The sequence below is a fragment of the Neolamprologus multifasciatus genome, chromosome 17, assembly GCF_963576455.1.
Source record: "Neolamprologus multifasciatus chromosome 17, fNeoMul1.2, whole genome shotgun sequence".
Classification (NCBI taxonomy): Eukaryota; Metazoa; Chordata; class Actinopteri; order Cichliformes; family Cichlidae; genus Neolamprologus; species Neolamprologus multifasciatus.
In genome coordinates this window covers 15,767,695-15,786,091 of record NC_140455.1, presented here as the reverse complement: position 1 = coordinate 15,786,091, position 18,397 = coordinate 15,767,695, and the positions used below count along the sequence as shown (strand labels likewise).

At 43.9% G+C, this 18,397-nt stretch overlaps 2 protein-coding genes and 1 long non-coding RNA gene across 5 annotated transcripts; 1 reads left to right on the top strand and 2 right to left on the bottom strand.

Annotated features, from left to right (window-relative positions):
- ovch1 (ovochymase 1) lies at positions 1-6,404 on the bottom strand. Its single transcript, XM_085137864.1, has 13 exons — positions 6,228-6,404; positions 5,913-6,002; positions 5,327-5,510; positions 3,719-3,794; positions 3,086-3,275; positions 2,865-3,004; positions 2,583-2,733; positions 2,465-2,506; positions 2,108-2,327; positions 1,857-2,014; positions 1,672-1,770; positions 1,397-1,530; positions 1-326 (listed from the first exon to the last, which is right to left on the bottom strand). Exons 1-13 carry the CDS (start codon positions 6,265-6,267, stop codon positions 165-167), a joined length of 1,686 nt encoding a protein of 561 aa, XP_084993990.1. The 5' UTR covers positions 6,268-6,404; the 3' UTR covers positions 1-164.
- Positions 6,405-6,463: 59 nt separating this feature from the next.
- Positions 6,464-18,266, top strand: parp12b (poly (ADP-ribose) polymerase family, member 12b). Of its 3 annotated transcripts, none has more exons than XM_085137867.1 (9): positions 6,464-6,632; positions 7,286-7,737; positions 13,023-13,158; positions 15,517-15,781; positions 16,226-16,297; positions 16,945-17,071; positions 17,146-17,314; positions 17,421-17,541; positions 17,870-18,266. In XM_085137867.1, exons 2-9 carry the CDS (start codon positions 7,403-7,405, stop codon positions 17,983-17,985), a joined length of 1,341 nt encoding a protein of 446 aa, XP_084993993.1. In that variant the 5' UTR covers positions 6,464-6,632; positions 7,286-7,402; the 3' UTR covers positions 17,986-18,266. The 3 variants fall into 3 exon arrangements, with proteins under 3 accessions (XP_084993993.1, XP_084993991.1, XP_084993992.1); XM_085137865.1 differs by having other exon boundaries at positions 6,506-6,632; positions 7,070-7,737; XM_085137866.1 differs by lacking the exon at positions 6,464-6,632 and adding an exon at positions 6,672-7,192.
- Positions 9,649-12,705, bottom strand: LOC146499161 (uncharacterized). Its single transcript, XR_014870191.1, has 2 exons — positions 10,310-12,705; positions 9,649-10,271 (listed from the first exon to the last, which is right to left on the bottom strand). It is a non-coding gene; the product is annotated as an uncharacterized LOC146499161 (long non-coding RNA).
- Positions 18,267-18,397: the final 131 nt, after the last annotated feature.

Here is an 18,397-nt window from a genome sequence, read left to right as displayed (position 1 = left end):
CACAGACTGATACTGACAGATTGAAGAGATTTATAATAAAAACAAAAATCTAATTTAAAACTTGGAACCATGGCTGACCAACCAACCAGATGTAAAACTGGAACATCTGGACTGAATGTGTGATGAAGAGTAAAAGTCAGCTTGATTAAAGAGTTTATTTTCAGTCAGAATTTGAAAATCATCTTTCTGATCCACGACTGATAATCTGACACTCTGGTGAAGATGGCAGGCTTCTCTGAGTTGCAGTGCGAGCTGCCCCATGTGACAACACCAAACAGGAAGTAGGTGCCATATTTCTGACAGAAGAGTGGTGCTCCAGAGTCTCCCTGCAGAGACAAGGAGTCAGTTTCTCCTGATGGTTATCATCATACACACATCAACCAATAACCAGATGAGGGCTGAAGGTCTTCCACGTCAGCCATGTTGGATCCATAAATATTTGGACAATGTTTTTGTTAATCAACATTGAAGTGAAGACCTTTAGCTCTAAATCAAGAGGTTTAACAAAATATTACAGTAACTGTTTATGAAGTACAGACATTTTTATACTCAGCAGGCTTAACCTTCACGGCCAAGACACAAAATATGAATGATGAACATTTATTGATAATGAAGCAGCAAACTAGACCCTCAGTTGGGCATTAAATACCAAACTGAAGTCAGAGAGCCAGAAAGCATCTGAAAGTGCTGAAGTAAAGACCTGCACAGCATCTCGAGGAGGAAACACAGCAAGTTGTCAACAGGGATTTTTATAAATTTGAGAAATTGTTCTTATATTTATGCTATTGTTCAAGTACTTATGGACCCAGCTGGAGCTACAGGCTCATGAACCTCAGACTTGGAACATTTCCTTCTGGGAGAAACACTGATTAAGGTAAAACCCAAACAACTTTTGTAAAGAGTTAAAGAACAGCTTATGATTACAGAGAGGCACCACAGACTGGACATGACATCATGTGGTTTAGAGTCGATCACCGTCCCTAACAATGAGGAGTGTCCAGATCATCAAAATAGCTATAGGATTTAAAAAACATAAAGAAAATAAGAGAAATTTATAAATCCTCATAAAACCTTGTTTATCCTCCCTGATAAATGTTTAAAATGGAAAATCCACAACCTGAAATCACCTAAAGCACCTCAGTGATGTCATTTCTCTTTCTTCACAAAGCTTGTGTTCAAGTGATGCATCTTTAAGGGAAGAGGATGTTTCACTGATAAATTACATGGATGGATAGATGGATATCCATCCATCCTGTATTAATAGCTTTACAGGTGGTCAAAACAGCTCCCACCAACACTGAACATTAATGGTATCCACTGCTCTGTGCAGTAGATGAAGTTGTGCCTGACAGCTGTGCTTTGAAAGGAACACTAAACCGATGTTGGGTTTAGTTACCATACAGGATGTGGAGCCTGCAGGATGTGAACAGATGTGAGAGTCAGTGACGAAGCCTCCCCATTTCTGCCTGCAGGAGGTTGCGTTGACGAGTGTGAGCCCAGCGTGGTGCAGCCGGTCTGGATCAACACCCTCTACCAAATTAAGAAGGGTAGGTGTAAAGTACGATCAGGATACAGAGGTCTGAAGTCCTGTCACATGACTCAGTCTGATCACACACCAAACTACTGGTTGTTCCTGTTCTGTACACTATGCAGGAGGAATGAGGATGTTACCTTTCGCTTTAGTTGCTCCCCAGCCAGCTGTGATACAAGACCAGGTGTCATCCAGGTCGTCATCCTCATCAGGGACACAAACTGGAGACACTTCAGAACCTGTAGACAGAGTCAGGGCACAGTGAAGACTTCTCAGACACAGTGAAGACTTCTCAGAGTCAAATCTCCTGAAGCTTCAGGCTCACCAAGTCTGGCAGCAACGCTCAGGTGAAGCAGTGCCAGGTTAGACTTCGGGGGGAAGCCCGTTTTCTGCGGTGGGTTAAAGACTTTGTCCACTAGGATGGTTTGAACTGGCAGGAACTTGATGTCATGAATCCCCAAAACTGCCACATCCTCTTTAGCCCTGAAGGAGGTGGTCAGTAGAAACATTAGCAGAGCTGACACGTGACAGATTACACTGCAGTACTGGAGCCAGTATTAATGGTAGCAGGACTACCTGACGCCGCAGTGTTTGGCGGTGATGACCCAGTGGGGGTGGATCAAAGCGCCGCTGCAGTAGTGGCGACCATTAAACTGTAGGCTGACCTGCCATGGCCAGAGGAAGGGGCAGGACTCAGTCACATTCACCACGGACAACACGCCGTCCACGGACATCAAGATTTCGGCGAGGCCAGGAGTCTGATCACAGCCGGAGCTCTGCTGCTTTCCGCACTCCTCTGTTACCCTCACATGCAGGAATGGACAAAATAGAAACACCTGAACTACATGTTGATACACTGACTGGTGGATCTTCTGTTGCAGTTTAAAGATGGTGTGATTAAAAAAAAGAAAGAAAGAAAAAGAAAAAGCTTACCTTCATCTATGAGGTCATCTTCAGACACTTGAGTCTGATCACCTGGAAATGGAAGAAGTCCTTCAGAACAGACTCCACCTGCTGCAGGTGTAGAAAGGTTGTGGACTCTGAAACTCACCCATGGTGTCAGACATCCACTGAACATGCTGCTGCACTCTGGTGTACACTCCAGGTCTTTTGGCTCGACCACAACCCACCCCCCAACTCACCAAACCTGCCAGCTCATACCTGGTGCCTGTGAAGCAGGACAGAGGACCTCCAGAGTCGCCCTGACACACAAACAGGAACACAGACACCACACGAGTTCCTCAACACTCTCCAGATACATGCTAACTGAGGTTTCCTGGTCCACATGTTGAACATTCCTTGTTTTCAGGCTGCACAGATGTTCAGCTTGTACCTGACAGGCATCCAGTCCCCCTTCATCCTTCCCAGCACAAAACATGGAGGGCCTGATCCTGCCTAGGTAGTACTGGTTGCAGGTATCCGAGGGCAGAATGGTCACATTCACTTCCTGCAGTCTGTTGACTCGAGGGCCATCTGGTGATGGAGAAAGAACACAAAGGCTCAGATCACACCTGAAGAACCTCAGCTTCCTGTGTACAGCAAACATTTCCTCACTCTCTCGGGTGGAGCCCCAGCCAGTGATGGTGCATTTCATGAGCAGAGGCAGCGGCGTCATCCAGATGTCGATGGGTCTGACGAAGTGGTTGAACTCCAGTGTTTTCTCCAGCTTCACCAGAGCAATGTCGCTCTCTTTAGACTCAGTGTTGTAGCTGTGATGGATGAAGATCATGGAGACTCCCACCAGCTAAGCAGAGAGATGGGAACATTTTCTCATCTCACATCAGGACGATTGTCTGTGCTACCTCCGAGGAACCAAAGAACCGAGAGAACACAGCCTGGAGCCTAACTCCGATCCCACCCAGATATCCACAGACCGAGGCTCCTCAGCACCCCAACAATAAATGACAGTGAAAAGCAATCATATTATTATTTCTCCTTAAAACATCGTAAGCTATGCAGTCAATGTCTTAGGTCATTACTGCTGTTTTGACAAAAGTCCTTGTGCAGTGTGTTAGCACATGATGGTACGACCCACATTTTAAGTTTTGTTCTAAGCTGTCCGTCGGACATTTCAGAGGGTCATCAGTGAAACCCTGGACACAGAGTCACTGCTGTCTGCAATGCTGCTCGACTGATCAGCCTTCAGCTGACGTTTTTGATGACAGAGTTTACAGTTCAGTGCCTGACCTGCTCCTGAGGCTCCTCAGCTTTATCCAGGTCATGTTTTCCAGCAAGAACCGTCCACAAGGATACTTTACTATGCCTGTAACACAAGTCATGACATAATACTTAGTACTGATGTATTATTGTACAGTCTGTACATTACAACATAAAACACCTCGGGGTGATTATTTATATAGTATAATAGTAACAAAGTTAAACTGAGCTGACTTAGTTTGACGTGTACTCAGTAAGATAAGATATAAGATAAGACTGTATTGATCCCACAGCAGGGAAATTTGTGCATTTCCTCAGCTCAGGTACAGATATCAGAAGAAAAATACAAATAAAAAACACAATAAATACAAAATAAATAAAATAATACCCTATAACGGTAGCACACACAGTATTTGATTATGGATAGAGGGTTGTGGAAATATGCAAGACATAAATTTAACCATTCTACCATATCTATTACTAAGTAATAGATATCTATGAGTATAGACATGTACACACTAAATATACATATGTATACATACACATACACCTGCACATGTCCATACATATAAAGGTACATTATGCATGAAGTGTGACCGTAGATGTCCACAATGTCCAGTGACTCATGACATTGTGATTGAGGAGTTATAGAGTCAAACTGCTGTTGGGATGAATGATCTGCGAAAGCGCTCCTTCTTGCAGCGATGGTGTTTCAGTCTCTGACTAAAGGAGCTGCTCAGCACACTCACAGACTCGTGTAGAGGGAGATGTTGGTTGTTCATGATGAATGTCAGCTTTACTAAGATCCTCCTCTTGCCCACTGGCTCCAGAGGACATCCCAGCACAGAATAAGACCTCCACACCAGTTTGTCAGTCCTGCTCCTGTCCATGCATCCGCTCCCCCAGCAGGCCACTGCATAGAAAAAGGCAGATGCTACCACAGTGTCATAGAATGTCCTTAACAAAGTCCTGCAGACTCCGAAGGACCTCAGTCTCCTCAGCAGGTGGTGTCGACTCTGGCCCTGCTTATACAGGACATCTGTATTTGTAGTCCAGTCTATTGCTGAGGTGAACAACCAGGTACTTGTAAAAGTCCACAATCTCAGTGTCTTCTCCTTGGATGTTAACCAGTGTTGTAGGGGTTTACTTCCTCCTGAAGTCTATGACCATCTCCTTTGTCTTGCTGGCGTTGATTTGGAGTGTGTTATCTCACACCAGCCAACAAAGTCAGTGATGACCCTCCTCTATTCCTGATCATTCCTGTATGATATGCATCCGTTGATGGCTGTATCATCTGAGAACTTCTGTTGGTGGCAATGGTCCGAATTATAACAGAAGTCCGAAGTATACAGGCTAAACAGGAAGGGTGAGAGAACCGTGCCCTGTAGCACCCCTGTGCTGCAGATTACCACGTCAAACACAGAGGTGATAAACCTGATCCTGGATCTGTCCTGGTGTCAGAGAAGGTTGTTCTGAGCCAAAAATGCTCTAAATGTATTACATGTACTACTGCTACCATCTGACCAGGTCTAACACTGGAACCCTCTCTGAACATCTCAAACTATTCTAAACTATTTACAAAAAAAAAAAAAAAAAGCCAACTGCAGAGGCTGCGACAAAATAAACGTGACCTCTGACCTTACAAAGCAGTGGGCAGCAGAGATGACCCACAGCGGGCTGACAATAGCACCCCCGCAGGCCGGCATGGAGGCGAGCTGCAGGGAAACCTGCCAGGGCCACGAGTGAGCCCAGGCCTCCTGACCCCCGATGATTCGGGTTTCCAGCTCCTGCTCCAGCATGAAGGAGCGCACCCCAGCGAGGTCTAAGGGCAGAGGTCAGAAGAGAGCTCAGCTAATTATTTCAGATAAAAACTGTTCAACCGCCATAAATACATAAATAAGCCAACGGGTTTTAATACAAACTTACATACTTTAAAGTAACATTTCTAAATTATCTTTAAAAAAGCATTTTAAAAATATTTAAATCATATGCGTATGATTCTTCCTCTTCGAAAAATAAAATATTTCCATTTTAATATTATTACAAGCCCATAACTACATTTGATAACAAAATAAAAAGATTTGTAAAAGAAACTTGTTATATATATATTTTTTCTTTTCACGAGGCTATTTTATTTTTATTTTTCATTTTACTGAGCATCTTTCATATCACCGGGTTCCCACGTGTAACGTAAAAACCTCGGACTCGTTAACGCGTGGATCACCTGTGAAGCCGAAGCGTGCGGAGAACAGCGAGCTTTCCTGCGCAGTTCCATTTACAGTGGGGTGATTCTGGATCTGTGTCGAACCTCCAGCTGCAAACAAAACATTAACAGCTGTAACGCACAGCAAACATAAAAACCATTTAAACGGTTTTGGAGTCGCTGTGTTCAGGACACTCGAGGACACCCTCGGGTGTAATAGTTGTAAACTCTGAATCCAAAAACAGTCCTACTAGCAGGTGACTGATCAGGCTGCACAAACACAAACCAGCAGTGTGTGTTGTGTGTGTGGTGGGGGGAGGGGGCGACTTGTCTCACCTGTGTGGACCGACAGAACACAGACGACCAGCAGCAGCATGTCTGTCTCACGTTCACCCTCAGAAGATTTACAGGCTTTACGCTGCTGAGCTTCACCTTCATCAGCCTGACCTGTGTGATTGCACACACCTGTACGAGACCCCTCCCCCCACTGTCAGTCTGCAGCATTCAGTGTGACAACAGGTGGGAGACAGGTGAGTCCTCCAGTGTCTGTGTTGTCCCTTTTCCACTGAGGATTTCAGTTCGGACCCACTTTCATTAGAAGACTGGTACTGCTGATGTCAGCGTCAGTGGGAGGAGCTTCTACCAGAAAATGTAGCTGGAGCTGGCTTTGCGTGTGCACGCGTCACTGGACGGAACAGGCATAAAATCAATGAGAGCGCAGTCCCGCTGATGGCGCTGGAGGTGAGTAGAGCGCGCAGCTGTTTTTGTGTGTTGCTGCAGCAGCCACATCACGGCGTTGGGCCGTTTGAAACAGCAGGTTTTTGTGCGTGACGCTGCTGACTGACACAAAAGCCTCTGAATATCCCACCATTCAGAAACGATAGCATGACATCAAGTCCGAGGTCTGAGTGGAGCATTAGGTGTTGTCACCGGTAACACAGTAAAATGGACCGTGACAGTCATTTTATGAAGAGTTTCGATTTATGGTTCATGGCGCTTGCACACAAACTAGACAAAGCTAACGACAACCACGAGCTCAGACTGAAGTAACGACGTCTCTCGTGGTGGTCTTTTGACGGAGCGAGCAGTGTACAGACAAGCCGTACACTGCTGCACAGACAACTGGATGATGACATGGTGAAATAAATCCAGCATGAAAGCTTTATGAACTCTTTCAGTGAAACACTGCGAGTGACGCGTTTACTGCCGCTCATAAATGTAAGTGATGATCCAGTGATGAAGGACCAGAGCTGTGCTCGAACCAGGACTCACCTGCTCCGGAGAGAGAGACAGACACTTGGGTTTGCAGTTTGTTTATTAATGTGACTGACATGTATTTTACTTTATTTCCGTTTGTGTTATATGGTGCTCGCGTGTATTTATTATTGTGGCAGTGACAAACTGATGAGGCTCCGCGATTAAACGTCACTGAGAGCGGAAGCCCGGCTGTCACATGCTTGTCGGTCCGCCTCCCCCGTCCTCAGTCGGAGTCTGGACGCCGAGCAGAGAGCATGTCCGGGTGCGACCGAGTGATCTTTGAGGCCACCAGGCTGCTGTGCGCCGCCGGAGGAGCTCTGCGGCTCCCGCAGCTGTACGAGGAGCTGCGGCGACTCTGTCGTGTCTCCGAGGAGCTCTTCTGCAAGCTGGTCTATGGGCATCCCCGCTTCCTGCTGGTCCGCGGGCCGGAGACGGATGGCTGGCTACGGCCCGAGGACTGCACGGTGCTGGCGCAGACGTTACTGCGCGTGTGCGTGAGCCACCGGCTCGGGGAGCCGTGCGCAGACTGTGACCAACTGCACCTTTGCAGATTCTACATCTACGGAACCTGCAAGTTCGGCAAGGGCAGGTGTGTGTGTGTCTCTCTCGCTCTCTCTCTCTCTCTCACACACACACACACACACACACACACACACACACACACACACACACACACACACATCGGCTGAACGAAAGTTAAGGAAATGAAACAGAAACAAAGTTTCCGCTGCAACAGAGACATCCTTATCTTCATCATCTTTATCATCCACACATCATCCTTATTACTAGGGATGGGTATCGTTTAGGTTTTATCCGATACCGGTGCCAAACTGGTACTTTTGAAACGGTGCCGGTGCTTAAACGGTGCTCAAACCGGTGCTTAAAGAATGGAGAACACAAAATTGGTCCAAAAACCTCTCATGTTCAGCTGTTTTTTTTTGTAAAAAGATAACAATGTTAGCCTTTTCTGCAGCTATAGGGCATATATGGCATCACTCTTGGCTGGAAGCAGTGCTTAAACAAAAACAAACTTTGTCCAAAAACCTCATGTTTAACTGTTTTCCACTTTTTCTTTAGTCATTTTAGCCTTTTTGGCCAGGGTGAAGGGAGTATCTGCCATCAAACAAGAAGACAGCCGCATGTAGCTATGATGATGTTTGCTAGTTCACCTTACATGCATTAATGTAATAACGTGGTTAGCCTACTCAACGTAAATTACACACGAACATCATGAAGCTACTCACGCAGAGAAGAACGGCTGCTGCTGCCATCATCATCCGTCACCACCACACCCGCAGGAGATGCGCTCGGTGTGAGGTCTCGCAGCAAGCTATCAAATACGGCGCATTTTTCTGCTTTAAAAAAAAAAAACGCTATGCGTCGCCAGGTGTTTCATCGGATTTGAGGTGTTACCTCCTTTGACAGTATCACAGTATCACCTTAAAGCACTTGTTGCAGGCTGCTGAGTTTGCATATTTTGCTGTGAAGTACAGCCAGACTTTTGACTGCTTCGCCTTGGGCATTTTTAATCTGTAGCTCTGCTCTAAAAGTACGTACGTACCTGGGCCCGCCTACTATCCTCGGAAACGTAAAATGATTGGCTAGAATTCAAAGTGTGTCACAGCTCAGGAAAAAAAAGCACCGAAATGAAGCACCGAAATGTGCGCTGCTTTTCGGTCTGGTTACTACCGTTTATGTCAGACACCGGTACCCATCCCTACTTATTACCATCTTTATCATTATTCTTATTGTTGTTGTTTTTGTTGTTATTGTCGGTGGTGGGTGTTGTCTCTAAAGCTGACAGGAAACAAGCTGACACCTGCTGCCAGACGTCACTGTGATGTCAGCAACCAGCTGATTGTCAGATGAGTTTTGTTTTCCTGAGAAATTAGACCACAGGAACAGGGGCGGATCTAGAGAAATTTTCTTAGGGTGGCAAAGAAATCAAATGGGGTGGCAAAATCAAAGCCTGTTTTTTTCAAACACATATGCAGGTGCTTACATATGGTTAAAATAATTCAAATGCAGTAAGTATACACGTTTTTCATATAAATATAGTCTATAACTTAATTATTGTCTGTAGCCCACATAATTACACACTTTAGTTACATAAAACATGTGAGTTTTGATCTTATGTACTGTATAGCCTGTATAATAAATAAATATGTAGCCCAATAAGTATAAAATCCAGAAAGCTACACAACATGGGGCGGTTCATTTACAAACACAAGTCTAACTTAAATTTCACACTGTTTTTTGTTAGAAAACAATCACACTGTTAGATGCTTAAATTACACAAAATGTCAGAAATCTGCACTGTCATGAACAAAAATTTAAACCTAATTTTTCATGATTTGTTGGATTCACTCACTGAGGTCTGAAATACAGCCGGCCATTTTTGACTCCTTTTGAGTTTACGTTTGTATTTCACCCTCAGATTGTTTCATTTTATTTTTTTCCCCTTGCCTTGTTTTGTATCATTCTTTTCAGCTCAACTGAATTTAGTTGTTTGTTTTTTTCACTGACATACTGCATTAGTATTACTGATCTGAAATCACACAAAGAACTTAAAATCCTAGTAGTATTTCTTTACTGTTAAAAAAAAAACACAGACATGTTGAGTAAATTTTTATAACTTGAAATGCAAATATAAAATGTACATTTTGTAAACATAAACAACAATTTATCTATAAAAATTATATTAAACTATATTATAAAAATGCAGCCAATACACCTGCCCTTTTGTTTGTTTGTTTTTTTCATTTTCTACAACCATTTAAAAATATTACTAAAACCAAAGTGAGAGAACAATCAGGTGTCGCATTAAGATGCCCCACAAATGATGTGTGCCAGTAAAAAAAAAAATACAGAGGAGAACGGCACAGGGATAAACCTGCAGGCCTGACAACAGGAGGTGTATCACTCCGCTGGTTTTCTACTTAGTGACTGTGTTTACATTACAAATGTGCCTTTGTGACGTTCATTAGTGCCCTCACTGACACACAAAACAAAACAACGACTACACAACAGAACTACACAAGACAACACAACACACTAAGTAAACACTCCACACTAAACGTCACAAATCTCCCACATCTTAAAACTCTCTCGCTCTCTCTCTCTCTCGCTCGCTCGCTCTCGCTCTGTCTCGCTGCTGTTACCTCACTCCCAAAACTCTCCCCTCTTCCTAAACAACCAAATCCCACGTGTTAACTTTTTTTTTTAATTGGTCGACATGGTACATTTTTCCACCGATAGGAAACGTGGCTTTATTTCTTTCTTTACTGTTTTCGCGCTTTCCTTTGAAAACGCTTAAAACACACACAAAAACGTGACTACAGTATTTAGAAAAAAGCATGGCTTATATATATTATCATAACTCTGGATTCAGTGTTGGGTAAGTTACTTTAAATTAGTAACTTAGTTACATTACTAGTTACTTCATCAAAAGTAACTCAGTTACTTCAAGTTACTTGTTACTTTCAAAGTAACTACTTACTAGGGAAAGTAACTTGCACTGTGCCACCTACCAATAGAAAGGAAAAGATCATTTGCATATTTCCACGAGAGAAATCCCACTCCTGGACCGTCATTGACTGCTGCCATGATTCTAGCCTACGTCACAGCGTCATGTGCACCTTTTACATCCAACACAAAAACTGTAGTCGTGGTGCTTTCGATTGTACTCAGAATTCTGAAATCCTGCCTTCGGAATAGGAAGATGTAGGTAACACCAGACTGCAGATGCGCTACATACAGGGCTGGACTGGGACAAAAAATTGGCCCGGTCATTTTGACTAGAGACCAGCCCACGATTATAGGAAAAATCATAAAGCCTTTGAATGAAAACAAACGCTGTTGTGACAGTGATGTTCACTGTCTTGATAGTATATATGTATCAATCTATCAATCGTTTGTTGTAAGATTCAGATAATTATTTTTTAAAAGCGAGACATTTTAAATGAGAATAAGAAAGAAAAGTATTTCTTTGTGCCCCCCTTTCCCTATTAAAGCCCTAACTGGCCCCCTGGCAAAACTTTGCTAGATCCGCCCCTGCACAGTTACCAGCTGTCAGCTACTTAGAAAAGGATCCTGGTGTTATTTGTCTCTCTGAAACAGTTCATAACTTCCCTTCAACTCATTCATGTCACCTAAAAGGTAAACCTGTTTCTCCATCACCTGTTCAGCTCTGATGATTCAGTAAGGACATCTCCTGGTTTCATCTTCATGTTTCCCTCTCACCAGATAAACAAACCGACATCATGACCAGCAGGTTTACAGCTGTGGCTCCAGCAAACATCAGCTGACACTAGAAATTAATATTAAATAAATCCTAACAACAGCTGATCAAGCTTAAACGTGCTGCTGTTGTTTAACGCGACATCGGCTGGTTTCCTCTTTCTGGCGCAAAGTGGGCGATAAATAAACAAGAGAGCCGATCAGCTGATCATTGATCAGTTTTCATGATTGAAGTAGAAACGGGAGAGGGAAGGGGAGAGAATGAGAGAAGAAGAGGCAGCTGTGCAGCAAAGACACAGAATAACTCCAGCATTGTGTCTTTTTCATTGTATCGGAAATTACGGGACAAACTGTTCCTTTTCACCTCAATAAGAAACGCGTAATATTTTCTCTGAATACCAGACGGGACAGTTGGCAACTCTAATAACTTATGAACAAAATAAAGTTCAACATCATTAACTTCATAGCACCCACCCAGCTGTATAGAAACTCCGTCATGCTAGCTAGTACGCAGTACGGAAAAAGTCAGAATAACGAAAATAAACTCCACCTAAACTTGGTTTATATCTGACCCAGATAGACTGCAGGTCATAACTTCTTACCTGAAGTTCAGTTCACACTTGGACCGGCTGGCCTCCACCACTTGCTAATATTACTGAATCTGTGGAAGCTCCGCAATAGCCACCACACGAAGTAACGAGTAATGACCCTATCTAAATCCCAGTAACGACTAACGCGTTCCTGATTTTGGCACAATAACTAGTTACCGTGCTCGTTACCACAATAATAACGTAGTTACTGTAATGCGTTACTTAATAACGCGTTAGTCCCAACACTGTCTGGATTTTCTGGCCTGTAATTAAAATGTAAAAACTTTAAAGTCTGAACTTTCAATGTGGGCTGAAATAGAGACTCAGCGTGGCTGCAGCTTGTTGCTATGTCAGCTTACATCAGTCATGTGATTTGGAGGTGCAGCGTGTCCATGGACCACGGAGGGTTAATAACAATCACCTTCCTTCCATTTCCACAGTGTAACATCCAACCACCTGTGTAAAAAGCGAAATTCCCATGGTGTTGTTCAAAATGTGCTCTGGCACAATCATAACCATTGCTTGCTACTGAAAACAAGAAAAAAGCTGGTCCTGCTATGGGCTGAACCATTTGTTAATGGTGGAGGGGGGGACACTATGCAATATATTCAGTTTTAGCATTTATATTCACTGTTGACTGTAACTACGCTCAAACTGTTAATGCTATCTTATTTTAATAAACAACACTGTCATATGCAAAACTGGGGTGGCACTTGGGGTGGCAAGTGCCACCCTAAAATGATCCCTTGCCACCCCATGCCACCGTTCTAGATCCGCCCCTGCACAGGAACTCTGACCTGTGACAGATCTCAGGTGGAACTCAAGGAGTTTCACTTCCTACCTGTTTGCATCACCATGCTAACTGATTCTGCAGACGATCATCACAAACCAGCTTCAGTCCTGAAAACACTCACCTGCTACAGCATGCACCACTGATCCATTATCTATCTGTCTGACTGATTGATTGACTAATGGATTGATTGGTTGATTGACTGGTATTGACAGCGGGGTGAGAGGAGCTGATGGTAAATGTACCTCCTCACAGGAAACCATGTCGATCGTCCCACGACCTGCGGTCTGATCATAACTCCAGGCTGCTGAAAGAGTGCTCACTGCAGCAGCTGAACGAGGACGAGCTCTTCCTGCTGCTGCTGCTCAATGACCCGGCGCTGCTGCCCGAGGTAACGCCCACACCTCACTCAACTGACGTCACAGGCTGTTCCTCAGGAGACGTGCTCAGTGTTAGCAGATGAGACGACTCTGCCCTTTTCACAAGAAATGCAACTGTGCACAGATTCGTGGGACGCTCCTAAAGAAAAAAAAAATGTGAATAAGAAAGTAATGAGACGCAGCATGTATGAGATCACCATGGGAACAGGCTCACCATTTGTTTGCCTCACATGAGGACACAGAGCTTCTTTGTAACATCCACAGAAGAAGAAACTGAAACTGAAAGTAAAACAAAAACAACAAAAATAAAAAATAAAAATCGAAAGTTGGACATGACTGAGGATCCTCAGGTAACCAGAAACTAATGCAGGGGGGTCATTTTACACAGCGGGCCACATAAAGCGAACTATGACCTTTTAAGTGGGTTGGACCAGTGAAACTTTTGTCAGTGTAAAGTGGAGTCACATATTTAACTGTTTTTCTATGTAATGGAGAAATAGCTGCTGTGATTAAAAAAAAACTCTGTCAGCAAGACTCTTTAAACTCAAAGAAATCAAAGTTCTGGTAGCTCGTGCCTGTAAAAACATGAGAATACCTCACCCGTACATTCAGACCCACTCAGACACTGAGCCATAGCTCTGCGCTACATGCACACATCTCTGCCATTCAAACACACGTTATATAAATTTATTTTATGTAATATTCAACACTGAACTGTAACTTTAGTCTCTTTCACGGAAGTTGTTTTTATTCAGTGTTTTCATAAAGGTTGAATGTTTATGGATTTACTATAGGGAGGGCACACATGAGGTTCAAGGACAAGTTTGAAACGTTTTTTGGAAAATAGCTGACAATAAAAAGATGGGAAAGAGTTTATAAACTTTGCGCTCAGCTTTTCTGTCTCCAGTTTCATGGCAGCCAGAAGCTGCTTGTTTCACATTTTCGCTTCTTTCTTCACTTTTTCCTGACACGCTTGTGTACCAGCCTGTACCACTGCACTGCCCCTGCCTGCATGGGTTCTCAGCAGGGCTGAAGACCCGACTCCCGCGTACTGACGGGCCATTAATAACTGGCATCAGAGCTGGACTGGAACAAAAATTTGGCCCGGGCATTTTGACTAGAGACCTGCCCACCAGTTATTATAGGAAAAGCAATAAAGCCTTTGAATGAAAAAAACAAACACTCTTGTGTACGCTGTCTTATGTATGATTTCTATACACGATTCTAGATATCATTTCTTATGAGAATAAGAAAAAAAAGTATTTCTTTGTGCCCCCCTTTCCCTGTTAATGCCATACCTGGCCCCCTGGCAAAACTTTGCTAGACCCGCCCCTGCACAGTCACCAGCTGTCAGCTATGTAGAACAACATCCTGGTGTTATTTGTCTCTCAGAAACGGTTCATAACTTCCCTTCAACTCATTCCTGTCACCTAAAAGGTAAACCTGTTTCTCCATCACCTGTTCAGCTCTGATGATTCAGTAAGGACATCTCCTGGTTTCATCTTCACCACGTATCCAAACCGATATCATGACCAGCAGCTTTTACAGCTGTGGCTCCAGCAAACATCAGCTGATACTAGAAAGTAATATTAAATAAATGCTAACAACAGCTGATCAAGCTTAAACGTGCTGCTGTTGTTTAGCGCAACATCCGGTGGTTTCCACTTTCTGGCACAAAGTGGGCCAAACAGGTGGGCCAAAGAGAGATGAGACTTGAGACAGAAAAGCCGATCAGCTGATCATTGATCAGTTTCATGGTTGAAATAGCAACATGAGAGGGAGGGGGAGAGAGTGAGAGAAGAAGAGGTAGCTGACAGCGTAAAGACACAGTATAACTCCAGCGTTGTGTCTCTTTTTTCATTATAGCTGAAGTACGGGACAAATCACGTTTTTTTCACCGCAATACGGATGTATTGTAATTGGTCCAGCCCAGAGTAGATCATGACCAATTGGCCAATCCACCACCTTCCATTGTTTATACCGTTACAAAACAAACAAACAAGCCAAAACAAACATCGGCCCATTAAAAGCGAGAAATCACCATCCACCCATCGGGCAAATAGAATGCCCGATGGCCAGTCCAGCTGTGACTGGCATATGAATGTATCTCACGGGCTGTAATTTTGACAACCCTTACTCTAATCATTTATGTATCCTGTTTAGCCGAGTCTGCATTTACTTCATCACTAACTTCAACATTTATGACGTTCACAAAACAAACGCTTGTGACAAACACTGCTTTTAAGGGACTTTCAGTAAAAATGTGATTGACAGCTGGATCCTTAAAAAAAAATCACACACACTCTCTCTAACCCAATCATAAAGGTTCTCTCTCTCTCTCTCGCTCTCTCTCTCTCTCTCTCTCTGAGGTGTGTGTGCACTATAACAAAGGCTCGGGGCCTCACGGCAGGTGTAGTTTCCGGGGCGACTGCACCAAAGTGCACCTGTGCCAGCACTTCGTGCAGGGCAACTGCATCTTTGGAAAAAAGTGCAAACGGTTGCATGCCGTTGACGAGCACGGCCGCCGCATGCTGGAGGAGAGAGGACTGAGCTGTGACATCATCCACAACCTGCCTTCCATCTACAGCAACATCCACCAGCTCAGAGCGGCCTCCACCTCCACCACCTCCATGGGTGAGACTGAAGCCTGAAACAGAACCTGCTGATCCTGAGAACCTTGACAGTCTAATCATCGTGAGGATAGAGGAGGAAACCTGCTGATCAGGAAAAGTCAGATCAGTATTAGAAATCTGCTCTATAAAAAGGAGAAAATAATTCCATAAATATGGAAGAAAAAAAGCCTTTTATACAAGCGAATACTGCCTCACAGACACAACAATGTCTCCTCACTGAAGTCATAATTACCAAAAATATAAATAATGTTACGAAGCTGGTGTTTTAGTGTGATAATCTGATAATGCTACACAAATATGAGGAGGTTATCCATAAACATGACACAAGATTCAGATTTCATACATGGCGTTCAGTGTCTATGTGTGTGTTATTACCTGATTACATGTTACTGACGTGAACACAAGGAGGCGCTCTGTACCCTGACTTTGGCTCTTTATGTTTCAGACATTGTTCCTGAGCCGTCTCACCCTCTGGAGATCTGCCTGCACTTCTTCAGGAACAGCTGCAAGTTTCAGGGTGAGTTTTCCTACTTTCTTCATGCGAGGATCTGATTGGCTGAGAGGAAACGGCACACAGGAAGTCTCTTTCAGCCTCCTGCTGTGCACTTAGTCGTGTGCATCCAGTAGGTGGCAGCACAGGGTAGAAGTACAGACTCCAACATGAAGCTGACTCACTCTTTTTATAAATAAAGATTTATTTGTTTTCTCACTAAAACTTAAAATATTTTTCGTGCCTTGCTGGCATCTGATTGGTTTCTCTGGAAACATCCAGTTTAAAATATCAAATTTTCTCATATTAAATCTTCTTCAGTGCAAATATTTAATGTATATACATGACATCATGTTCAAAAGAGTTGAAATTTATAAATTATATTTTATTCAAATTTGTCTTCCTAGATAACATTTTCTGTCAAATCTGCCAGTGGGGAAAAAAATGTATTATTTTGTGCTCATTGTTTTGATTTCCTTTATTTTTCATGTGAACAGTCCTGTTTGATTGTGTGATTTATTTTTAATTATTAATATTTTATTATTAATATCATTTTTGTTATTTTGTGATTGTATGATTGTGTGATTTTTATGATTTCCTGCTGGTTGCGCTGAGTTTTCTGTGGGCGTGTTCGTGCTCATTGGCTTCGCCTCAGTCTTTCGGTCACTCTGCAGACTTGTGCAAGCAGGTGCACTTCCACCTGCCGTATAAGTGGGAGGTTCTAGATGGCAGCACCTGGACGGAGCTGCAGAACATGGAGGACATCGAGCGAGACTTCTGCGACCCGTCCAGGACTGAGAGGTCAGAGGTCACAATGAGTGCAAGTTGTTGATGTTTTTCATGCATCAGCCACTCACAGCTGCCATGATTTTCAGCGCTGGTGTTCAGACGATCGACTTCATCACGATGACTCGAGGGATGCAGCCTGTTCGCCGTCTCTCCACAGTTTCCTCCGTGAAGAAGCCGTTGTACTACACACTGACCACCAAATGGCTGTGGTACTACAAGGGGGACCGTGGGAACTGGGTGGAGTATGGAGAGTTGGTGAGTTGGAGCACCTTTAGGATCACTGTGTGGGAGCGAGCTGTAGAGGAATACAGAAAATGTTTATTAAGCTCCAGGTCTGATGTCTGTCTCATACATCCTTCAGGATGAGAAGCTGCGCTCCACATCGGAGACATCCTGCACTCTGGAGGAGAAGTACCTGTCTGACAGAAGAGCTGAAGTCAGAGTGGTGAAAGGCTACAGAGAGTACATCATCAGCTTCAAAGGTACTACTTCCTGTCACCTGCATCCCAGGTGTAACTGTGAGTTAATGAAGTGGTCAGGTTAGGCCCAGATCCAGTCCAGCATCCCTCCATGTGGGGACTCACAGTTCCACAGTGAGGGCCACAGTCAGGGCAGGAAAGTCAGAGGTGACGATTCCAACAGAAACCTCCAGAATCCCAGAATGAAGTTTTGGGAATGTCCCAGACACAATGGCATGCCCTGATTCAGCACATAGACACATCCCAGCCTTTAGGCTTCAGGTCCCAGTGTGTTCCTCTGTTACCGCTTCCTGATGGTGTCTAAGCATGTTCTCTCTCTCTCTCTCTGCAGACATGTACCAGAGGAACCACAAGCACAACACCAAGAGGAAAGTCCGCCGTCGCCCTCGCTTCATCTCCCGGGAGGAGGTGGAGAGGCAGGTGCCGGTGTTAGGAAGTCAAATGTGACCCAATTATGTTGACTGGACCAGCCTGGGTGCCTTATCACAGTAGCAGGTGCTGCTGCTCAAGATTTCATCACTTCCTGGACGTCTGTAAATGATTACTGATGCAGTCACTGAGCATGTTAACCACTTCTATTATTTTCTGCTTCTCTGTGTGTATGTGCCTGTGTGGGGGAAATTTATTCTACCTGTATTTGTATTTTTGTAGGGGCTTTAGGCAATATAAAGCGCCTTGAGGTCACTGTTGTTGTAATTTGGTGCTGTAAATAAAATGGAGTGATTCTTCCTGGAGCCTTTTATTAATGTCTTTGTCTTGACCTCTGTGGCTCACTCAGCTGCAGGAAGATCTGCTGTCACAGACTCTGAGTCTACCTTTCTTTTTATTTGGTGTCCTCATCAATAATTTCCTTAAACCA